The sequence below is a fragment of the Kogia breviceps genome, chromosome 19, assembly GCF_026419965.1.
Source record: "Kogia breviceps isolate mKogBre1 chromosome 19, mKogBre1 haplotype 1, whole genome shotgun sequence".
Classification (NCBI taxonomy): domain Eukaryota; kingdom Metazoa; phylum Chordata; class Mammalia; order Artiodactyla; family Physeteridae; genus Kogia; species Kogia breviceps.
In genome coordinates this window covers 46,872,891-46,894,866 of record NC_081328.1, presented here as the reverse complement: position 1 = coordinate 46,894,866, position 21,976 = coordinate 46,872,891, and the positions used below count along the sequence as shown (strand labels likewise).

The window sequence follows — 21,976 nt, the reverse complement described above, 5'->3', positions numbered from 1 at the left end:
GCCGCCTCTTCCTGACAGCGGCTGTCTGCCCAGGAGAACACGCCTGTCATGAATGGCGTCTCGGGCCCAGACAACGAGGACTACACCCCCTGGGCTGACCGCAAGGCCGCCCAGCCCAAGTCCACGTCTCCTCCGCAGTCTCAGAGCAAGCTGAGCGACTCCTACTCCAACACGCTTCCTGTGCGCAAGAGCGTGGCCCCCAAGAACAGCTACGCCACCAGTAAGAGCTCCGCTGGGGCCCCGGCCCTGCCCCTGCCCCTGCCCGCAGTAGTAACATCACACCTGAGGGGAGGCTGGGGAGGTCCGGAGGCTAGCAAGTGTGCCTGCCTGTGTGCGGCACCCGGGGGCCCCTTTGAGATTGCCTTCCCGGACCCTTGGGCTTGGCCAGGTTCCCCATGAAGTGAACATGATAGGGCAGGGCAGCGTGGGGACGCCAGCAGCTCAGCTGGGGACAGGAGCGGGTGGGTGACGCTGGAGAGGGCTTTGCCGACCGTGGCACAGGTTCCCGCCCTGCCGTGTCTGCCGTGGTCGGCACTCTCCCTCCCGCAGCCCCACCAGTGGCCTCGGCCCGTGAGGGTCTCCTGATTAGCAGATGGGAAAGCTGAGGCTCAGGCCCAGAGGATTGCCCCTGCTGATGAGTGGCAGGTCAGAGGCTGAAGCCATGCGCACCCCGGCTCCCAGGTCCTTCCAGAGTCTGAGCCAAACAGCCCTGGAGGCCTGGTAGTCAGCCATCAGGATGGACAGTCCACCTCCAGGCCCACCTGGGGCCTCCTAGCATCTCATCATCGGGCAGCTGAGCTGACGGGAGGGTGACCGTGCCCTAACCCGTTCGGGGCAGAGACCCCCCCCCCTCACACCTGCCCTGTCATCCCGGCAGCCGAGAACAAGACCCTGCCCCGCTCGAGCTCCATGGCAGCCGGCCTGGAGCGCAACGGCCGCATGCGGGTGAAGGCCATCTTCTCCCACGCGGCTGGGGACAACAGCACCCTGCTGAGCTTCAAGGAGGGCGACTTCATCACCCTGCTGGTGCCCGAGGCCCGCGACGGCTGGCATTACGGCGAGAGCGAGAAGACCAAGATGTGAGTCCCGTGAGGGCGGCGGGCACGTCGGCCTCGCACCCGGTCCGCAGACGCCCTGACTGGGCCCTGGGTCCTCCTCTGAGCTGATGATCCAGGTCCCACGCTTCTCTTGGGAGGGCCAGTTGTAGCCGACGGCCCCCCACCGTCCCTCACTTCCACACCCCCTGACCTAGCCCATCACCCCATGTGTGCCCTCCCAGTCAGCAGAGGCCAGCCTTCCACCCCAAAGCCTTTCCGTGCGTGTGAGCAGCCCCCCTGCTGGGGTTCTAGAAGTGGCCTTGAGCCGGATGGGCCGCGCCTTCACGGCTTAATTGAACACCTGTTGCCAAGAGGCTGTGCTCAGCCAGGGGCCGCCCAGGTCAGGGGCTGTCCCCTCCCACTGCCACCGCCACCACCCATTGTCTGCATGTGCCTGTCCGTGGGGTGAGAGACCCCTGCCCCAGGGCAGAAGCAGCCTGCCTCAGCCGGGGAGGGAGAGGCTGCGCAGAGCTTGGCTCTGGCTACTGGCAGCAGCCACTCTTGAGGGGGATCTCTGAGGAGGAGGGGCACCGGCAGGGCACCCGCATGCCCAACACCACGCCTGCCTCCCCCAGGCAGCCTCTCACGTTGGGGCCGTGGTTCTGTATGGCCACATGGGGCTGAGGCCCTGCCCAGCTGGGCCACGTGGCAGGAAACCAGCCCTGTTTGTTGAAGAAGAGCCCTGCCTGGGTCCTGGCACCTTCCCTCACCCCCAGCCTCACTCCCATCCGGAGCAGGGCAGTTCCGAGCTGGATGCACATCCCGCATGGGTGCTGGGGTCTCCTGGTCTCCCTGGAGCGTGCACACGTGTCCCCTCCTCGGGGGCAGCCAGGCCGGAGAACGGGTGGGACTTGGGCCGGATGGCAGTCGGCCCCTGTGCCGGAACGCAGAGGCCCCGGCACGCTCTGACGGGGTCTGCTCTTCCAGGCGGGGCTGGTTTCCCTTCTCCTATACCCGGGTCCTGGACGGCGACGGCAGTGACAGATTGCACATGAGGTGAGCGTGCCGACTGGGGCAGGTGGCCCGTAGCTCTGGGGAGGGGCTGCGCATTTGAGGCCCTAGGGTGCAGGGGTGCGGAGGTGCTCTGAGGGCAGCGTCTGAGAGCCCCGGGGGTCGCTGCCAGCCATGGGGGGCGGGGTGGGGGCCCCATGAGCCCCCCAGGTCCCTCTGGCCCTCGGGAGAGCAGGAGACTCGCTGCTGGAGCCAGCGAGGGGCTGAGCAGCCATCGTAGGGCTCGGCTCCCTTCCCGCCTGCATGCTTCACACCCTGCTCCTAGGAGGGGACTGGCCCACCGGGGCAGCGTGGCTGCACCCCAGGCCACGGAGAACAGCCTCTCGTTCCACCTTCTTTGCGGTGCCTGGCGAGGTGGGGGGCCCGTGGGGGCCGGGCCCAAGCTGACAGCCCTGCGCCCCGTCCCCACAGCCTGCAGCAGGGCAAGAGCAGCAGCACGGGCAACCTCCTGGACAAGGAAGACCTGGCCCTCCCGCCCCCCGACTATGGCACATCCTCCCGGGCCTTCCCCGCCCAGACGGCCGGCACTTTCAAGCAGAGGCCCTACAGCGTGGCCGTGCCCGCCTTCTCCCAGGTGAGTCGGGGGCCTTGGCAGGGGCCGTTGATAGGTGGGCTCGGCCGCAGCCCTGTGTTGGCACCTCCACTGGAAGGCCGTGGGCTCGGGGGTTGGGACCTGGTATCTGCACCCCTGCTGTGGCCACCTCAGGGGACACGGCCAGACGTCCTCTATAGTCTCAGGCCTCTGGAGAAGGCACGGTGGCCCCTCTGCCTGCCCTTCCCTCGGGCTGGGGTGCTGCCGGCCTTGAGACTGCTCTGGATGCTGCCTCTCGGGAGGAGCCCCTTCCCTGAGAGCCGTGGGGCTCCTGCAATCATGGGTTCGAGTGCAGACGAGTGCCTGCCACTCAGGGCCTGAGATGTGGCTGGAACCGTCTAGTTAGCGTGTTTCTGGGGCCCTTAGGAGGCAGGGCCGGGCACGCATGGTCAGGCCACCTGGTACCAGGTGACCAGAGGTAGAAGACTGAGGCTTGGGTCCCCAGTGGGTCCCCTGATGGATCCCCCAATGTGCCTGGTGGCCCTGAGGTCAAGGCAGGGCTGGGGTGTGAGTGTGGGCCGTGCTGCACAGCTCTGCTGGGGAAGCTCGTGGGGTGGAGGGGGCCCAGGCTTCCAGGACGTTCATCTGCTGTGGCTGTGTGGTTGGCAGGGGCCAGCAGCTCTGTTCCGGTGCCGCTCTCTAGGGCAGGGCCTCCCTCGGTTTGGGGGTTGGGGGGCCCAGGCAGAAGGGAGAGGAAGAGAAGAGAACTCAGGTTTCTCTAGGGTTTGAGCAGCCAGAAAATTGACCCAACAGCTGGGGCTCCCATACTGACAGTGTGATGTCAGAAGTGGGTGAGGCAGGGAAGGGCTCTGGGTATGTGGTGGCCGACTCTCCCTGTCCAGCTGCCCCTGTCCGGCAGCTGTCCTGTCCTCACCCACCTCTCCTTCCTGTGAGGAGGGCTCAGCTGGCACATGCTGTGTGAGGTGTCGAGGGTGGAGGGAGCTGTCTTCAGGGAATTGACGGTTTAGGCAGAGTGAACATGTGATTTGAGACAATTTAAGTGGTGAAAGGGGCAAGGCCGAGGTGGTGTGGCCAGACCCTTGGATGGAACCTTTCGGAGAAGGTGAGGTTGGGACCAATGGCCAGGGCAAGCAGCAGGGAGGGAGAGGTTGATCCCGCCTTGAGAGAGGCATGGCGCCTCGGGGGGTCACAGGGCCAGCCTGCTGAGCAGTGAGACACTTCAGTCCCTCTGCAACCTTACCCAGGCCTCAGCTGGCCTGGACTGGAGGGATCTGACCACTGCTTGTTGCTCTTGCTTCCTGGTTGCTGGTTTTGGTTTTGATGCTTAGAGAGCTGAGGAGGGTGGCCCAGTACCCCTCAATGGCTTTGGGGCGGCAGCTGCTTCGGGGCCAGGAAGCTGCGGCGGCTGGGTGTGGGGCGCCCCGGGGCCAGCACAGGTGTGCATGAGGCGGGCGTGCGGGTGACCTTCGGTGCAGCCGCCCTCCCCACGCCAGCCTCCGCCAGCCTGGCTTCCCCGACCCGGCTCCCCAGCGGCCCACCATCAGTGGTTTCAGCCTCTGGGTTCCCCAGGAAGCCCTCACCTGCCAGGTGTTCCTACCATATGACCTGCAGGGCCTAAGAGCCATAGGGAACATGGGTGGAAGGGCGTCATCAGGTGATGTGTCTTGTGTGTGCCCGGGAGCGTGAGCTCACCGTCGGCTGCTGGCCAGATAAGGAGGCATCCCTGTGAATTTGGGAGATCACTGCTGAGGGGGTGAGGGGCCCTTCATGTCCTCAGCTGCAGGCAGCACCACATACCCTGGGGTTAGGAGGGGACCCTGCCCTGCAGATCTCGCCTCACCCCCTGAACCCCAGCCTGACCTGTTTCTTCCTTTCCTCCCCAGGGTTTGGATGATTACGGGGCACGGGCCGTGAGCAGGTAAGGGGTTTTGAGACTCGTCTTGGGGAGCTGTGGGTTTTGGGGAGCTGTCCCACCGGAGGCTGGAGTTGGGTGGCTCCCCTCCCAGGTCTGCTCTGTTGGGGCCTGGCTGGAGACCATGGTGTCTCCACTCTGAGTCAGCAGGGCCCAGGGTGCTTGTTCTCGGTCCCTCACCGCGCCTGTGCCTTTCCCCAGTCCGCTCTGTAGGGCAGGGTCCTCAGTGCAGGATGGCCTGTCCCCTGGCAGCAGCCCAGGGTCCGCAGATAACGCCGAGTGGGGGAAGCAGCCCCTCCTGGAGCTGCCTTCGTGCTCCCCTTGCGGGCAGGCGGGTGGGTGGATGGGAGCAAGCCGGGCCTGGCCCTGCGCCCAGGCCGAAGTCAGGGACCCACTGCAGCCACTACTGGGGCTCCCATTCTTTCCTGGTGGGGCCCTCGGGCTGCCCACAGCCACAGCGTGACCCCCTCGCCTGGTGGTTTTGTGGCCCTGCTCTTTCCTGGCATCCAGACCTGCTTGTCCAGACCTCAGCCAGGAGAGGGGCCCGCCCCGGGGCTCGTCACCCCAGAACCAGCCCAGGCCGGCGCCGATGGCTCAGGGCTGCAGCCTTCTGAAACCCTGGCCCAGGCTCAGCCCTTGTCTGGGCTCTGGGGGTCCCCTGTCACCACTCCCCCAGGGCCGGGTGGCTGGCCGCGCGGCTGGGAGGGCAGCTGTGGGGGAGGCGCGCGGCCCAGCAGCTGTCCTGTGCTTTGTTCCGCAGCGGCGGCGGCACGCTGGTGTCCACAGTGTGAGGACGCTGGCCCCGGGCAGCTGCTGCTCAGAAGAGCTCCCGCCGTCCCCTGCCCCCACCCCGCGCCAGTCTGTCTGGGCTCCATCGGTTTCCTCCTCGGCTCTCGTTGGTTTCTTCCTGGGTTGTTTCTCTTTCCCACTTGCCCCCTCACCCCCGCCTTTTGGTTGGTGACCCCAGACTCTGTGATCCCCCAGGGTCCATGGTGCTGCCCCATCTCCGCTCCCTATGTTTACACGCCCCCACCCGTGTGTTGGGACCTGCCGCTGGGCAGCGCGGGCGGGGTGTCCTCGCCGCTGCTCCCCATCCGCCGTATTCATGACACGCTGTCCCTCTTTGAAGGCTCACCGTGAGCCAGGTCTAAAAAGTTTGAAGAAAAAGAAAAATCTTTAAAAAAAAAACAAAAAAACGAAAAGACGAAAAACAGGAAAAGGACTCTTTTTTTCCTGAAAAACAAAAACAGATATGCATGGACTCCGGTGTATGTACTGTTATCTCTGCATCTGACCCCCCAGCACACGCTGGCACCTGTGTCAGGAGAAGGGAGGGTGCTGGGGGCTCCACGAGGCTTGTGGCCCCGGGGGCATCCTTCCCGGCCGCACCCAGAGAAGGGCTCGGGCCGAGCCAGGGGGCCTCCTGAGGAAGCTGGCCGCTCCTGTGAGGGAGGCCGCAGCCCCCAGCCCTGCCTGCCCGCCAGGCCGGGCTCCTGACCGCTTCCTTGTCCCGGACGCCGTTGGACGATGTACAGACCAGAGCGCCTGGCGCCGTGGCCATGACTGCACAGTGCGCTGGCGGGGAGGGGGACCGGCCGCACTCGGACATTCCAAAGACCTCCAGAGACCACCCCCAACCCAACGTGTTCTGGAAATCATTTCTTTAACCAGCCTGTGAAGGAGTGAGGGCGGCTCTGGGCGCTACACCCCCGCATCTGCCGTCAGGGAGCAGGCAGTCCCTGCCCAGTCCTCCCTAAACGCTCTCGTCTCTTTGTGTGTCTTGGTGACTTCAGAAACAGACATGCTGGACTGAGTGGCTACTGGTATTGCCTCTTCATGCCTTGAATCTGGGAAGTGAGCGAAGGCGCAGCCGCTCCGCCCTTCCCACCACGGGAGCCCTCGTGAAGCTGTGGACGCTCCTTTTTCTGATGTGATTTAGCAAAACCTTCCCGCCCCCTCCCGTGGACTAGGACATGGCTGGTAGCATTTGTGAGAGAAGCAGCTCAAGACGCAGACAGACCCTGTTTTATAATTAAGGAAAAAACAAAGCCAGAACATGGACCTTTGTAAAAAGAGCCTTCTATGTTGGTGTTCTAATTTTGCTAAAAGATCTCAAATCCAGGGGATTCCATGCTCAATGGATGAATGTAGACACAAAACCGCAAAACTTGTATGAAGATGTAAAGTGCTGAAAATATTTTTCCTGTTTCCTTTCATCTTTTTTTTTTTTTAAATCTGAATTGTGCCCTGTACTGCAGTTGTTTGAATAAAAGTTTTATTTATTGCATCGAGTTGGGTGTGGCGCCTCCTTCCAGCCCCTCTGCGTGTGTCCAGGCCACGTGCAAAGCCTGGCCTCCTCGCCGACAGAACAACCAAGGTGCAGGGAGTGCCAGGCCCCACTGCTCTCCCTGGGGGCACCAGGGGAGGCCCGCACCCTGGGTGAGAGCCACGTGGGCCTGATCCAGGGATGCCGTGCTTGAGCTGACGTGCTCCTTGGAGCTTCCTCCCTGCAGACCCCTCCCGGGGGCTGGAGAGCCAGCTCTGCCCTGTGGCTGGTGGCACATGCTCCTGGCAGCATACACTAGCTGCCAGGCATCCCCCCATTCCTCCATCTGGCGTATGTCCCCTCGGAGTCCTCAGACCTCACTCCCACCCGCTCCACTTGCACCAACCAAGCCCTGTGTTTCCTTGCAGTGCCGATGTGGAAGTGGCCAGATTTTGAGCGATCCCTGACTAGAGTTAGTAAGTTGCCCTGGTTTTCTTATGCTGGGGTCCGAGGGTCTGCTGAGCCTGCGTCTGCTCTCGGCTCTGGGTCTTTGCTTCCCTGGACCTCTCCTTGGGCTCTCGGATTTCCTCCCTCTGGAAGCTTGTGGGTCTGGCCTGGCCCTCTGTCTGGGTTCCCTGGTTGCTTCTGCTGGGTGCTTTGGCCATAATCACGGTGAAGCCTGGTGATCAGCTGCGAGGCTGGCTTTGGGCTCCTTTGGCTGAGTGCCCCTCAGACCGGTCCCTGGGCGGGGCTCTGAGCCCGGCCTGGCTGGCTCCTGAGATGGTGAGTATCACAGCCCCTCGGCTGGGGAGGCCAGGATGGGTCTGGGGACAGCACCACAGCCTGTGCCCAGGTGAGAGCCACAGGCACACGGGAGCGGGAGCATGCGTCTGCCCCACAGGGGATGAGCAGGTGCAGTGGCTCCGTTCTGCCCAGGCTCACCTGCCGTCTGCCCCGGCATGGCTCCAAGGGGCTACTCCAGGCTTTCCAGATCAGGCCCCGGGGGCCTCCTCCAACTCCCAGCTGGTGATGGTCCCTTCCCCTGTGCCCTTGGAAAGCAAGCGCCAACAGCTGGGGTGGGGGCGATGCAGGGGGAGCCCACTGCTCTGGGCTCCTGTGCCTGGATCTGGGCAGCACTGCTGCCCCCTTACCCCACCCCAGCCCTGTCACTGAGAAGTATGCTGCGTGAAGCTGCCACATGGGCCCTTTACGGAGATGGTCCTCCTTTCACCTCCTTGGGTGTCACGGTGATGCCATCCTCCCTGTGGGCAGCCGGACCACTCTAGCAGGTCCTGGACTCTCCCTCTCCCTCCTTCACTGCCTTTCTTGTTTGTGTGTGTGTGTGTGTATGTGTGTGTTTGTTTAGGCCACACTACACGGCTTGTGGGATCTTAGTTCCCTGACCAGGGATCAAACCCAGGCCCCCAGCAGTGGAAGCACAGAGCCCTTAACCACTGGACTGCCAGGGTTTTTTTTTTAATCTATATATATGTTTGTGTTTTTTCTTTCCTGCTTTTCTCTTGATTAGCTGCAGTGTGAGTTCTGGAAAACTCTAGAGACAAGTGCTCCTGAAATTGGGGGATGGGAGAAATGACTTTGACCCTGGCTCAACGGTGGGTGACCTGGGTCAGTCTCCTCCCCTGCATCTGTCCCTCTTCTTCCGAGATGCTTTGAGACACCTGCATCTCCCACCCCTACCTATGCTGCCCTCGTGGTCCCTCTGAGCTGGTGGAGCCCAGCTGATCTCGCCCACTGGAGGTACTGGAAGGGGGTGAAGGCTCAGGGAGGCTCATATGGCCTCTGCCTAGAACCTCACCCCTGGATGTAGGGCAGAGCCCCAGGGGCACGGCGGGCGGGGGTGCACTCATCCCAGGGAGCACACAGCACGGCGGCCGCAGGGTCTGCCTGTCCTGATGTTTGTACCAGGGGTGGGGGTGTCACAAGCCACCTCTGGTTGGTTGAGGGACGTTGCTCAGCTTTGCCAGAGCTCACAGCCCTGGGAGGAGGGCCGGGGAGGAGAACGACTCAAGTCCAAAAGGGCCGACGTTCTGAAGTTGTGGCAAGTTTTAAGAGGAAAATGTGGAGAAAGTTGAAGTCTATGCTGTGACTGCTCTTCGCTCCTTCTCTGCTCCGGAGTCACCACAGGACACAAGCCACGCTTCATGCTGACTGGGCTGTTCTCAGAACCACCCCTTTTCTTATTCAAGAAGTGGATTCAGAAGATAACCGAAGGCGATTCCACCAAATCCGCAGTGACAAATGTTTCGTGAGCCTGGACCCGAATGCTGCTCGGCTGCAGGGGGTCCCACCTCGTCAGGCTGTGGGGGTCTGCAGAGGACTGGGTGGTGGGGACAGCCATTGCTGGCGGGGGGCCTGGCTCGTGCCTGCCTCCACCATGCCCGGGACTTCTGGCCTGCCCCTCCGGAGGGTGCAAATCCATTCCGTATAAAAGCTACCGGCTGTCCCTGTGTCCCTGCTCAGGAGGGGGGCAGAGCCCCGCCCCCAATCCTCCACCTGAGTGCCTGGTGGCCCTGCCTGGGGAGGGTTCCTGGCGTCCTGACAGCACTGACCCTCGCATACTCCAGCGTCTCCCATTTGGGTCAAGAAGAGCTTGTTCTGTGTCTGGGTGGTCCGCTGTTGATTGGCCTCGGCGTCCACCCCTGGGCAGTGACGGACATCTGCAGGACAGCAGGATCGGCAATGCCTCAGGTCCAAATCTTGTCATGTTTTGTCTTCCCAGTGTTGACCCCAGTCCCTCACCTGGGGTCACTCAGGTGCCCTCCCCGGGGGGTAGCTCTTAAGCCTGTCCTTTCACAGAACATTCCAGAAGGTGGTGGGCACCCAAGGGGGCCTCACGCTTTCTCTGATGCTGAAGGGTGGGAGTGTCCCACCCAGGGGTCTCTGGCCGGGGCTGCAGGAGGGAGTCGCTCCAGAGGTCTGGAGTGATTACAGCTGCCACCTGCTTCCTCAGAACCTGCAGTGTGGACAGCACATGCATCTTCCATGGTCACAGTGTTTTGGGGGAGGAGAAGAGGACAGTGTGGGTTAGAGGCCAGACACCCTCTTCAGGGAGGTCTTCCTGGCTCAGGTGGCAGTGTGGGTTTGCCAGTGACCCTTTTTTTTTTTTTAATTGAAGTATAGTTGATTTACAATGTGTTAATTTCTGCCATATAGCAAATTGATTCGGTTATACCCATATATACATTCTTTTTTATATCCTTTTCCGTTACGGTTTATCACAGGATACTGAATATAATTCCCTGTGCTATACGGTAGGACCTTGTTGTTTATCCATTCTATATATAATAGTTTTCATCTGCTAATCCCAAACTCCCAATCCACCCCTCCCCCACCCCTCTTCCTCCTTGGCAAACACAAGTCTGTTCTCTATGTCTGTGAGTCTGTCTGTTTCGTAGGTAAGTTCATTTGTATAATTTTTTTAGATTTTACATATAAATGATATCATATGCTGTTCGTCGTTCTTAGCATGAGAATCTCTAGGTCTATTCATGTTGCTGCAAATGGCATTATTTCATTCTTTTTTATGGCTGAGTAATATTCCATTGTGTATATACCACATCTTCTTTATTCATTTATCTGTCGATGGACATTTAGGTTGTTTCCATGTCTTGGCTATTGTGAATAGTGCTGCTGTGAACATAGGGGTGCATGTATCTTTTTGAATTATTGTTTCATCTGGATCGTATGGCAACTCTAGTTTTTGGGGGAACCTCCATACTGTTTTCCATAGTGCCTGCACCAATCTCCCACCAACAGTCTAGGGAGGTTCCCTTTTCTCCACACCCTCTCCAGCATTTGTAATTTGTAGACTTCTTAATGATGGCCATTCTGACCAGTGTGAGGTAGTAGTACCTCATTGTCGTTTTGATTTGCATTTCTGTAATAATTAGTGATGTTGAACATCTTTTCATGTGCCTGTTGGCCATCTGTATGTCTTCTTTGGACAAATGTCTAGTTAGGTTTTCTGCCCATTTTTCGATTGGGTTGTTTGGTTTTTTATTGTTGAGATGTAGGAGCTGTTTGTATATTTTGGAAATTAAGCCCTTGTCAGTCGCATCATTTGCAAATATTTTCTCCCAGGCCGTAGATTGTCTTTTTGTTTACAGTTTCCTTTGCTGTGCAAAAGCTTGTTTGATTAGGTCCCATTTGTTTATTTTTGCTTTTGTTTTTATTGCCTTGGGAGACTGACCTAAGAAAATATTGGTACGATTTATGTCGGAGGATGTTTTGCCTATGTTTTCTTCTAGGAGTTTTATGGTGTCATGTCTTATATTTAAGTCTGTAAGCCATTGTGAGTTTGTTTTTGTATATGGTTTGAGGGTGTGTTGTAACTTCATTGATTCACACGTGGCTGGTCACTGACCGTTTGATGAGAATGTAGGTGTGTCGGGACACACCCGGCTGGAACTCCCTTTTGCCCCCTGGCTCTGGTCAACACAGGCGCCATCCTCCCTTCTCTGGGTCCCTTCCCCTGCTGGGTCCCTGACTCTGGATGGGCAAACCTGCCCCGTTTCTAGCCCCACAAGACCCCCCGCCATGACCCTGGCTGCAGACTGCCAAGGGCATGGAGCCCTCCTCTAGGACCAGAGTCCAGTCAAGGTGGCCACCCCCATGGCTGCCCTGCATCCTCCATCCCAGGGCAGATGACGCTGGTCACAGCAGAACCTCGGTTTCAGAACCTCCAGGCCGCCCCTGCCCGGGGCCAGTGGGGCCGAAGCACACCTGCTCAGACCCAAGCCTGGGGGGCCAGAGAGGACCTGAATGAGGGAGACTGAGGCCCCGCCGGCTGGAGGGCCTTTCATCAGGTGCAGATGTTCCGAGGCAGGGGTGGGATGGCTGTGGGTGCTGCAGCAACTGTCAGGCAGCATCTTGGAGATGCAGAAGCCACACGTTGCTCCATCAGCCTCCTCTCACTAGTTCATCCTTTGACCAACTGAGCCCAAAGTGCCTCAGTGTTTTAGAGAATGCCAGGTCCTCAGGCAAACACAGGGTTTTTCCCACCCCACGTTCTATCTTCCTGGGCACCTGGACAGAGCGCCCACCCACCACCTGTGGATGCCCAGCCATGTCAGAGGCCACTCCCACCCCAGGTAACGGCTCCTGCTCAGGCCGAGCCCTCTGTGTCCCACGTGCCATCTGTGCTGTCACCCTTGGGACTGCCTGACGTCCCCCGGCCTGCTCTCCTGTGCCGTCCCCGCCTGGGCAGGTCCTCGGAGCCCACCGAACCCGAGGAGGAGGAGAGGCCTCCGTGAGCACGAGGCCAGGTGCCAGCCCCGCCCTGCACTCATCTTGTTCCATCTCAGCCCCTTGTCTGGTGCGTCCGTCAGCGTCAGCCGCGGCCTTGGCACACAGGGGCAGGCACGGCCTCTCAGGAGGCGGTCAGCCCCTCCGCAGGGGCTGCGGGGGTCCACCCCTGCCAGCCCCGTTGCCGCTGGGGTGCCTGCGCCTCGTGTCTGTCGTGTCGGCATGGGGCGGGCCACTCTCTGGGCCCCCAGGATGCATGGGCTGGGCTTGTGCGCTCTGCTGCGCTGTGGCTCTGTGTGTCAACAGCTGTGTCCTTGCAGACGGGCTCAGCTGCTGCTCTCGGGCAGGTGGCGGGGGTTGCTTGGCCTTGGCGGGTGGCGCACCGAGCTTGGGTGCGGCTCATGTGGGGCTGCCTCAGGTTGCAGAGAGAGGACCGGGGCTGATGTGGAGGGGCCCCGCCATGCCCACCCACGCTGCCTTTGGGAGGGTTGATGGTTCGAGGTGGGGCACTTGGGGGGCGTGAGCAGAGGGTGGCGCACTGGGGCTCAGCTGGCCTTGCGGACAGCGCCCCTTTCTTGGCTCTCCCCCGCGGCCTCTGCCACCCCCCTGGCCCTGAGCTCAGAGGCTGGGCCATCGGGGTCCAGGTGGATGCCGTCTGTAGACGCAGGGTGGCACTCAGCACCCCTCCCAAAAACCACTAAAACCACTCTTCTCTCCTCAGGAATCCCTTCGCCAGCGTCCAGCTGAAGCCGACGGTGACCAATGACAGGTCTGCCCCACTCCTCAGCTGACGGCCACGTCTGTACCCACTGCCCGTGGGGGGCCCTCCGCCCACACCCTGACCTGTAACCTGTTTCGTTACAATCTGCTTGCTCCCCATTTAGAGAATTCTCTCCTTCCAAGCCCTTCTGCCCCCACCTCAATCTGGCCTGGGCTGGACCTCGGCTGTTCCTACAGGGTCAGGAGCTGGCAGGGCCGTGGCCAAGGAGAGTGAGGGGGGCTGGGACCTGCTGCCTGGGCTGTGCGGGCCGGGGAGCCCCCAGGGTGCAGGGAGGGCCATCGCATCAGCTTGTAGCTGTAAGGGGAGCCCCTGTCTGGTCAGTAATGAGGCCGCTCACCTGTACCTGCAGCAGCATGCAGGGGCAAGGGGAGGAGGGGGAGGGGAGGGGAGGGGAGGGTGAGGGCCTGCCCCGCCTTCCTTGGATTTATTATGAGCACTTAACTTCCTGGCAGACCCTTGATTGGGGCGTTGCTGGGTCTCCCCCCTCCCACTGGCAGTTTTGTGGGCCTCTCTGTCCCAGTTTCTCCCTGCCCACATCCTAACTCCCATCCAGAACTGGCTGCAGGGCCCCCAGCTCTCCTCCCTGTCCCCAGCGTGGTCGGTACTGTGGCCTGGCTCCCCAAGCTGTGTGCCATTGAGGGGGTCCTGCCCCAGGCTTCCTGGGTGGGCGCCCTCAATACTCCGGCTGTTTCCATATTTCAGCTGGAAATGTAAGATTCTAGAAACTTTATCAGATCCATGCCATTTTGACATTTGAGACTGAAATACAGCCGTGCCGACCACGTTGGTGACAGCAGTCCTTACCTCAGGAGCCGTTCTGGGCAGCATTGGCTTGCTCCTCCCAGACCCTCCCAGGAGGGGCTCTGTGCACAGCGGGTGGGGCCCCAGAGGCTCTCACCTTGCCGAAGCTGGAGGCAGGCAGGGTGGGGCGAGGCAGGGTCACAGGGCAGATGTTTGCGGTGGAGGGGCACAGAAGCCCCACCTCCTCGCAATCCACCTTGCTCCCAGCTCACCACCCCCTCAACTGGCCTCCCCGTGCTGAGGGACAGAGGTGACCTCTGGAGAGGCAGGAGGAAGAGCTTTCCGGAGAGGTCCCCTCTCACCCTTACCTAGGCAGGGCCAGCTTCCAGGCAGGAAGTGAGGGCTGCAGGCGTCAGTCCGCCGGCCCTGTTCTGGGAAGACACCCCAACCTGGGCACCCTAGGGGCCCAAGGTCACTGTCTCCCTCCACCAAGGTGTGCCAAGGACAGCTGGAGGAAGGGTGGTCTCCCTCCTGCATCCCGCAGTGGTCAGAAGGGACTGTAGGGACCCCAGCACGGCCTATGCCCCCTCCTGCCCAAGGCTTTATCTGCAGACTCCAAAAGAAAACACACTTAGCATGAAGGCTTTTTTTCCTTAGCTTTGATTTCTCTTAAAAAACAGACAAGGAACAAGACGATCATTGTACCAGCATCATAAGCCTCAAATAAACAAACAAAAAACAAACTCAAAACAAGTTCCCACCCACACCCCGAAAGCAACAATAAATTTTACGTCTCTTTGGCAACAATAACTTAAAAGCATCCCACTTCCATCTGTTCTGACAACAGCGTTACAAAAATACCCCCTGTGCTGCCCTGCCCCACCCTCCCTCCCAGCCCCACCCCTTCCCAGTCTCCACCCCTGCGGTAGGAACCCCCTGACACTGACCGTGGGGGGCAGCCCCCACTTTCCTTTGGCAGCTGGGCCGGGCTGGGCCCTACCTTGCAGAGGGGAGCCACAGGCACCTCTAGACAGGGGCTGAAGCAGCAGGACTGCGACCTGAAAGCCCCCCATCTTTCGGGCTGCCCACCTCAGTCCCCTCGCAGGCCTCCAGTGGGACCCAGGCAGGAAGCCGGCCCCGACCCTGTGGGGAGGGAGAGCTTACGGTCTAACTGATTCAGTGAAGGGGAAACAGCCACAGACTTGGAGCGGGGACACACGAGCGCGGTATCCTCTTCTTGCACTGAGCAAACCCTGAACCGGCAGAAGGGGCAAAGGGGGCAGGGAGAGGCCGTCCTAGCAGGCCTGTACCTGCCCTCTCGCCTGGGGTGAGGACACAGCAGCCTGCAACACACCACAGGAACCTGTGGGCAGGGCGTGCGGGGGCCCCTGGCCTCAGAGGCCAAGCAGTCTTGACAGCGGGGGGGGGGGGGGGGGGGGGGCAGGGGGCAGCTTCAGGGGGAGGGGCGGCTGTAGGGCATCCCTGGGGCATAGCAGCAAACCCAAGTGTCCAGGACAAATCCTGCCCCCAGGGCAGCACGGGGCTGGTGTGCACAGATGCTCTAATGTCCAGCGCCAGAGAGGGGCCTCTCGTCCTGCCCTGCTCCTCCGGGGTGCTGCACGGGGCACCGAAGCGCCTGGAAGCTGCTGCTGACCACTGCCAGGATGAAAGTCCCCACCACTCTTGGTCACCGTCCTCGCTGCTGCCGGGAAGAGAACCGGCAGGGGCTCCAAGCAGGGGCTGCCTGGGGCTCAGGCCTCTTTACAGCTGCCCCCAGCACCTGCTGTAGGACCTGGCAAACATGGTTAGGGAGACACTGGGGCCACGGGGACTCCTGAGAGCACCCTCCCCTCCAAGGACAGCCAGAGTCCCCTCCCCCAGGACTTTCACCTGGCCTCAATCCCTGGCTTAGGGGCCACTGAGCAGCTGGGGCTGCAGCAGGCCGGCCTGCCTATCTAGGTAGGAGCCAGACAATTATCCTTCCCACTACATCACCAGGGACCGGGCCCAACAAAGTTCAGCATCAGCCCTCTGAGTCCTCTTTTTACAGGTGGGGAAACTGAGACCCAAACAGGACTGGGCTGGCCAAGGTCACATACTTGCCTCCTGGTGACCTGCTTGCTTGTTCAGACATCCATTAAGGGCACGCTGTGTGACACAAACAGGCCAGCAGATCCCTCCCCCTAGAGGCTGCAGCCACAGGCCAAGGGCCGCAAGGGAGTGGCTGGGTCTGCCTGGGGGACAAGATAACTAGGGACATCAGTGGAGGTGAGCTATCGGGGAAGCCTAGCAGAATGGGGTGGTGGCAACTGCACAGGTATGAGCCCACCTGGTCTGAGGTTGAGAGGAGTGGAACTTGGAGGGAGGGGTGAGCTAAGGCCCCTGAGTAGGGCCCCACCTGGGCACCCGAGCCGCCACCACCATCTCTGGACAAGCCACTAGATCTGAGATGGGGGTTGGTGGATGAGGCAGACCAGCAGGGGCTGGGAGGGTTCTGGCAGGAGAGGCTGCTGCAGGTCAGAGAGCAGGGTGGGTGGGGGGCACTCAGTGTCCAGCCTGGTGCCTTCGGAGGAGGGAGAAAAGAGTGTGGGGTGGGGGGTGGGGGCGCGGGGAGTGGACATCCAGCCTACATCCTGAGAGTGCTGAGCCAGCTCTGTCTGGGGCACTGCATCTCCTCAGGGCGGTGAGGAAACGTGCCAGGGTGGCCACAACAAACAGGCCTGGCATGACCTGACCTCTCCGAGCCTCAGTTTCCCCGTCTGAAAACTGAGCTTGATCAGAAAACGAGAAATAACGAGCGCAGGGCCTCGCGCCCAGCAGGTGCCCCTCCCGGCCGCCCTCACCACTGTCCTGACTCGGTGTCCCCTCCCGCCAGCCCCACCGCAGACTCACCTCCCACGGACCCGGAGTCCGAGTCGGAGACGTGCGTGATGGAGAAGCGGGATGCAGGCGCTGGTGAGACAGTGAAGCGAGAGAAGGGGCTGGGCTTGGGGGTTGCAGCGGGGACACGCGGGGCGGGCTCCTGGGCCGGCGTCAGCGGGAGGCCATCGTCCCACTCGAACCCTCCGCCTGCGAGGGGCCCGCCATCAGTTGTGGACCGGTTGGGGGTGACCCCGCCCGGAGCAAGAGGTCACGTCCAGGCCCCAACCACCAGCGAAGTCACCGGCCCCCGCCATGTTGCCCGGCCTCCATGAGGCCCCCACCCCCACCCGTTGCCCCACCCTCGCCGCAGCGTCACCCCGCCTCCAGCTCACCCTCTTCAGCCACGGGTCCTTCGGGGAAGCGGTCAGCCCGCCGAGGCCGGCCGGGGGTGCTGGGGGAGCCCGGGCTGCCTGCCGGGAACGTGGGGGACGACTCCTTGGTGCCGGGGAAGGGCTCCCCGAGCTCCCGGGTGGGGCTTTCCTGGAGGAAACACGAACAGCACGTCTCCCATGGCTTCCCGTCCCGCCGCAGACCCCCACTCCCCACGCAGAGCCCACCCAGGGCGGCCGCCCACCTGGTCGAAGAGGTAGACAGTGACGTCGTCGAAGAAGGACACGGCTTTCTTCTTGCGCTCCAGGTCCTCGCAGAAGGCCTCAGACAGCAGGCTGGGCATCTTAAGCAGGCTGCGCAGGTTGCGCGCACTCTGGCTCTCCGCCACCACCACCGGCACAGGCGGCGCCTCCTCCTCGCTCTCCTCGCTCGGCTCCTGGATGCTGTAGCAGCGGAGCTCCTCGTCCGACTCGTCACTGTCTTCGCTGTCCTCCTCTTCCTCCTCCGGCCGCCCCTCTGGAGCCGCGGGGACTGCCGGCAGGGCCAGGCAGAGTGGGGTTCTGGGGGCACCTGGGCCCCCTGTCCGTTCCTGCAGGCCCGACCCTGACAGCAGTGCCAGGGTCTCCTGGAGCTCGGGGCGGTGGCTCTCTGAGCTGGGCCGGACCGGAGTCAGCAGGAAAATCTTAGAGCGCCCGGGGCTGGGCATGGGTGGCACCTGGGCTGGGTCTTGGGGCCAGGGAGGCTCCAGCCTGGGGCCCCTGGGGCAGGCGCTTGGTGCTGGGGAAGAGTCCTCAGGCAGTAGCAGTGGCCTGGAGCCAGAGCCCTGTGCCTCCGCAAGCATCCCCAACTCAGGGGAGGGCAGTGCAGACGGCAGCCTGGGGCTCTTCAGGCTCTCCAGATCGGGCTCTGGCCCGGGGACTGGGACACCTCCTTGCTTCTCCTTGGGGCCCAAGGGGGGCTCTGGCTCTGTGTCCAGGTCTGAGAAGTAGGCAGAGTCACGGTAGGGATTCTTCTCTCTGAGGCCACCCAGGGAGGCGGCGAGATGAGTCTCTGGCCCGGGGCTCTCACCCTCTGAGGCCAGCTCCTCAAAGGCCTCTGGCTCACAGGGCTCATGCGCCTCCTTGAGTACAAACTCAGGGGACTCGTAGTTCTCTGTGTCGTAGCCGCTGTCCAGGGCTCGGGGCTGCCCGCCAGGGGTGCCAACAGCTAATGGGCTAAAGACCTCAGAGCCGCCATCACTGGCTGAGGATGGGATGTCCAGGGAGTCCAGGGAGTCGGGGGTCCCCACCTGCTTCTGTAGGGATCGGAAGGCTGGTGTCACATCTGGTTTCTCAGCCTGCGGGCCGTCGCTGGACAAGTCAGTGAAGACACCAGAAGTGGCCTCAGTCGTGTCCTCGTCTTCACTGCCTGGTGCCTCCAGCTCAGGGGAGCTGCTGCCACTGTCGCTGTCCAGGGCCTGGACTGGCTCGGTGGCAGGCTGTGGGCTGCCAGTGGGCGTGGGTGAGGCAGGCAGGGTGGGCGGGGTGCTGGCCTCCTCGGCAGGAAGCAGGGCTCCCTCTTGGGATGGGGATGGGATGGAGGGAAGGAGCAGCTGGAGTCCAGCAGAGCCCTCGGCCTCCTCTGCAAGCCTGGGCTCTGCCTGGGGGCTGTCACCACCACTTCTGGCTGCCTCTGTCCAAGGGGATGTGACCAGGCAGGGGGCAGGTGTCAGGCCCTCAGCAGGATACAGATGGGGGAAGCCAAGGCAGCGGCCCAGCTCCTTACCAGAGGAGGCCCCCTTTGGCCCGAGGAGAGGCTCTCTGGGGTCCTCTGGGATCAGAGGATGGCCCAGCTCAGGGACGGTCTGTAACGCCTGCTTCACACCAGGGCAGCAGTCCGTGTAGCTTGAGAGGCCCGGGACCCAGAATTCTGGTGCTCGGCTGCCGCTGTTGTTGTTGGCAGATACATTGGAGCTCCAGTGTCTGTGCTGGGCAGCCCTGGGCATCTCAGCCTCCCCCAGCTCTTCCCCACCTGCGGATGGTTGGGCCCCGGAGCTCCCGGAGGGGGATGTGCCCAGCGGGTCCTCAAAGAAGGGCGGGCAGAATGCCCCCACGCCCCAGTCAATATCCTCTGCTCTGGGCTCTGCCAGCACTGGGGTCTCCGGTGAGGGTGAGCGTGGGGTGCAAGGCAGGTCACGGGCATGGCTCCTGCATGGGTAGTAGTCGCAGTGGCCCCAGGGGCCATCAGCAGGCAGCGCGCGGCCCAGCAGTGGCTCCATGACCAGGGAGGCAGCCGCGCTGCCGTCAGAGTCATCATCGTGGTCACTGCCGTCAGGGCGCAGGGTGGCGGAGAGGGTGCTGGGGGCACAGCCGGCACAGTCTGGGTCGTGGCCTGCGGCAGGCGTGGGGTCTTCCAGGCGGATGAAGTACTCGCTGCCCACCGAGGGGCTGTGAGCGCTGAGCACCGGCACCACGCCTGGGGGAGCGCCATCGGGGATGCAGAGCTCCTGCAGACGCGCGGCTCGGCCCGGACTTAATGCGCCCTCCGGTGGCGGGAAGGCCTCGGAGCCGCGGCCGGCTTCCCACTTGTACTCGAAGTTGAGGCCACGGCTCGTCTCAGTCACCGTCAGCACGTCGTCACCATCCGTGTGGAAGCTGTCGCCGGCAAACTGCTCCAGAAGTGGGAAGGATGAGGTGGCCGCAAGCTCGCCCATGCCCCCCAGTGCCAGGCCTGCCGCCCCCAGCCCGGGGCCCGCGCCACCCCCGCCAGGCCGCAGTGAGTGCCAGCGCCGCTCAAACTCCTCCTCCGCCTCGGTGGCACCCTTGGCACACAGGTAGGACAGCAGCAGGTGCACCTCCTCGGCCGTCGGCCGCTGCTCAGGCTGCAGCCAGCAGAACTGCATCACCTCATACCTGCGGGAAGGGATGCCCTAGGGCTCAGTCCCTGCTGCCCCCCACGGGTGGTAGTGCCTGGCCAGGACCCCCCCACCCGCCCCAAGGAGTGAGCCAGTCCGCCCTCAGCATGAGGGTCTGAGTTCCGCTCCTTCTCACACTCAGAATCCCGAGGGCAGTCAGGGGCATCTCCTCAAGTGGGCGCGGTGGTATGCACAGTGGTGTGGGAGACAGCAGTGGACCAGGGCACTGTTCCCTTAGCTCATCCCTGCCAGGGCTGCAGGCAAATTTGTGTTTTGGATAAAGCAGCCGTTCCACTGAAGGCACAGGGAGGGGCCCAGAGGTCACTGCTGGCCAGGGGGAGCTGGAAACCCAGGCGGTCAGGAGGAGCCACTTATGCTCTGGGGACTCGGAGCACCCCCCTTTGTGTTGTCCTTCCTGCTGGGGACACCCCCAGCCCTGCCTGGCGTCACAGGGTCCTCACCAGCGGTCAGAGAGGGTCAGCTGCAGCTGGGGCTTGGGCAGCTTGAGCTGCTGCTCCCGGACAGCATAGGCCAGCACCTGCCGGTCGGAGTGGTGCGGATAGGGCTGCGCGCCCAGCTCAAAGAGCTCCCAGATGGTCACGCCCAGGGACCTGTGGGGGTGACAGGCATCAGAGGGCGGGCATGGCTGGCCAACGCACGGCTACAAAGGGCCTCGAAGACTTGGGTGCCAAGGGCAGCTCCCGTCATCACACCAGCAGCCAGAAGACGGCGCCTTCCTTCAGTAAATGGGCAGTCTGTGCCACCTGGCCGGGTCCGAGCCCACGCCCAGGGTGCCTGGACAAATAAAGGCCACACTGGCCTCCCACAAACCCAGTCAATTTGTTCATTTGTTCATTCCCTTGCCGGGCTGAAGCCCAGACACTGCCAGGTGCAGGAGCTGCCCTGGAGAAGCTCCCAGTCCTGCCAGGTACCTGCGGAGGCTGGAAGGAGGGAGTGTGCTAGGGTGTGAGGCGGAGGGAGGGGTGAGTCTAGGGACACCCCAGCCAGCATAGGTGGGCCAGGCAGCCAGGGCACGTGGGGCTGGGAGAAGGCAGCTGCGATCTTTCCGGTAGGCGGTAGCTTCACCCAGCTCCCGGGGACCCCAGGCTGTCCCACAAAACTGGGGGCATGAGGGACAGCAGATTTGGTGATAGAGACGTCACAGTGGCCCTGGCCAAAGCCGTCTAGGGGACCCCAGTCAGTGTGGGCTGGTGGGCAGGCAGGGGAGGGTCAGCCAGAGGGAGAGGTGAGCGGGGGAATGACGTGTCCGTGACGGGGGTACAGTTAATGGCTCAGGGGAGACCCCTGGAGAGCTCAGGAAGGGGGACTGGGCCTTGGATCCAGGCCCTGAGGGTTTATCAGGGGCAGAGGGAGGCCAGACAGGCCTGGGAGGCTGGGAGGAAGCAGAAGGGGGAAGCAGAGGCCGGTCAAGGCCAGGGACAGGGGACCACCACAGCCAAGCCTCTAGAGGCTGTAGTCCTGGGTCTAAGCACCCGCTCTGTACCCAGCCCCATGCCTCCAGGCTGCAGTCACAGGAGACCCCCAGCCCCACTGTCCCCTCTCAATGGGAACAGGTGCTACCACAAGGCCCCACGTCTCATCAAATTGCCCGAGTGCTCTGACCCTGATGTCTTCGGGCGTCAGCCCAGTGGGCCCTGGGAGGGGCAGGGCTTCCTCCACAGGCCCCATGGGCCCTGCCGCTCTGCCAGCCCAACCGCTGTGGGCCGTGGCACTGGGCAGCGACAGGTGGCTCCAGAACCCCCACGACCTCACCTGGGGGCGTATTTGGCCACCTCCTACAGAGCAACAGGGCTACAAACAAACACGTCCTCACACACGTGGCCTTCCTTGGCGTGGCCAGCCCGCATCCCCTCCAACACCAGGGAGCTGGCAGGCGGGTGGGACTCAGCCCCCCAGCGCCCCGCGTCCTCACTGGACACTCACTGAGCACCAGACAGGGCAGCCATGAGGGCTGACGGTCGCAGGTGAGCATCAGGTGGTCAGCTTTCAGGGGTCCAAGTCCTCGTGGCGACCGCCGGGCCCACACTCACCACACGTTGCTGGCCTTGGTCTGGTCCACCACCAGCAGGTTGCAGTGCACCTCGTCCACCAGCTCAGGCGCGATCCAGCGCAGTGGCACCCACAGCTGGTCAGCTGTCACAAAGTAGTCCTCCTGTCGGCACGCGGGACAGTGTCACCCCGCGG

General features: G+C 62.3%; 2 protein-coding genes across 25 annotated transcripts in view; one reads left to right on the top strand and one right to left on the bottom strand.

The window, feature by feature from the left end:
• BAIAP2 (BAR/IMD domain containing adaptor protein 2) overlaps positions 1–14,439 on the top strand; it is a 72,059-nt gene extending 57,620 nt beyond the window's left edge. The window contains exons 9-16 of one of the 14 annotated variants that reach the window (XR_010838141.1): positions 139–220; positions 878–1,079; positions 2,025–2,093; positions 2,520–2,682; positions 4,545–4,579; positions 7,268–7,315; positions 8,368–9,548; positions 12,826–14,428. Coding sequence is in view for 12 of the 14 variants with exons in the window: in XM_059046557.2 (XP_058902540.1) it covers positions 19–220; positions 878–1,079; positions 2,025–2,093; positions 2,520–2,682; positions 4,545–4,579; positions 12,826–12,895 (741 nt within the window). In the remaining 2 variants the exon portion in view is untranslated. Of the gene's footprint in view, positions 1–18; positions 221–877; positions 1,080–2,024; positions 2,094–2,519; positions 2,683–4,544; positions 4,580–5,333; positions 6,865–7,267; positions 7,316–8,367; positions 11,149–12,825 lie in introns of those variants that run through there. The other 13 variants (XR_010838140.1, XM_067021038.1, XM_059046560.2 and 10 more) reach the window with 13 other exon arrangements.
• The window catches only part of AATK (apoptosis associated tyrosine kinase), a 133,800-nt gene continuing 126,092 nt past the window's right edge, over positions 14,269–21,976 (bottom strand). For 8 of the 11 annotated variants that reach the window (XM_067021028.1, XM_067021033.1, XM_067021029.1 and 5 more), the window contains 6 exons: positions 21,823–21,944; positions 20,233–20,382; positions 17,123–19,769; positions 16,881–17,028; positions 16,519–16,695; positions 14,269–15,418 (listed from right to left, as the gene is read on the bottom strand). In XM_067021028.1, the coding sequence (XP_066877129.1) occupies positions 15,378–15,418; positions 16,519–16,695; positions 16,881–17,028; positions 17,123–19,769; positions 20,233–20,382; positions 21,823–21,944 (3,285 nt within the window). In that variant the 3' untranslated portion in view covers positions 14,269–15,377. Of the gene's footprint in view, positions 15,419–16,385; positions 16,696–16,880; positions 17,029–17,122; positions 19,770–20,232; positions 20,383–21,822; positions 21,945–21,976 lie in introns of those variants that run through there. The other 3 variants (XM_059046489.2, XM_067021035.1, XM_067021032.1) reach the window with 2 other exon arrangements.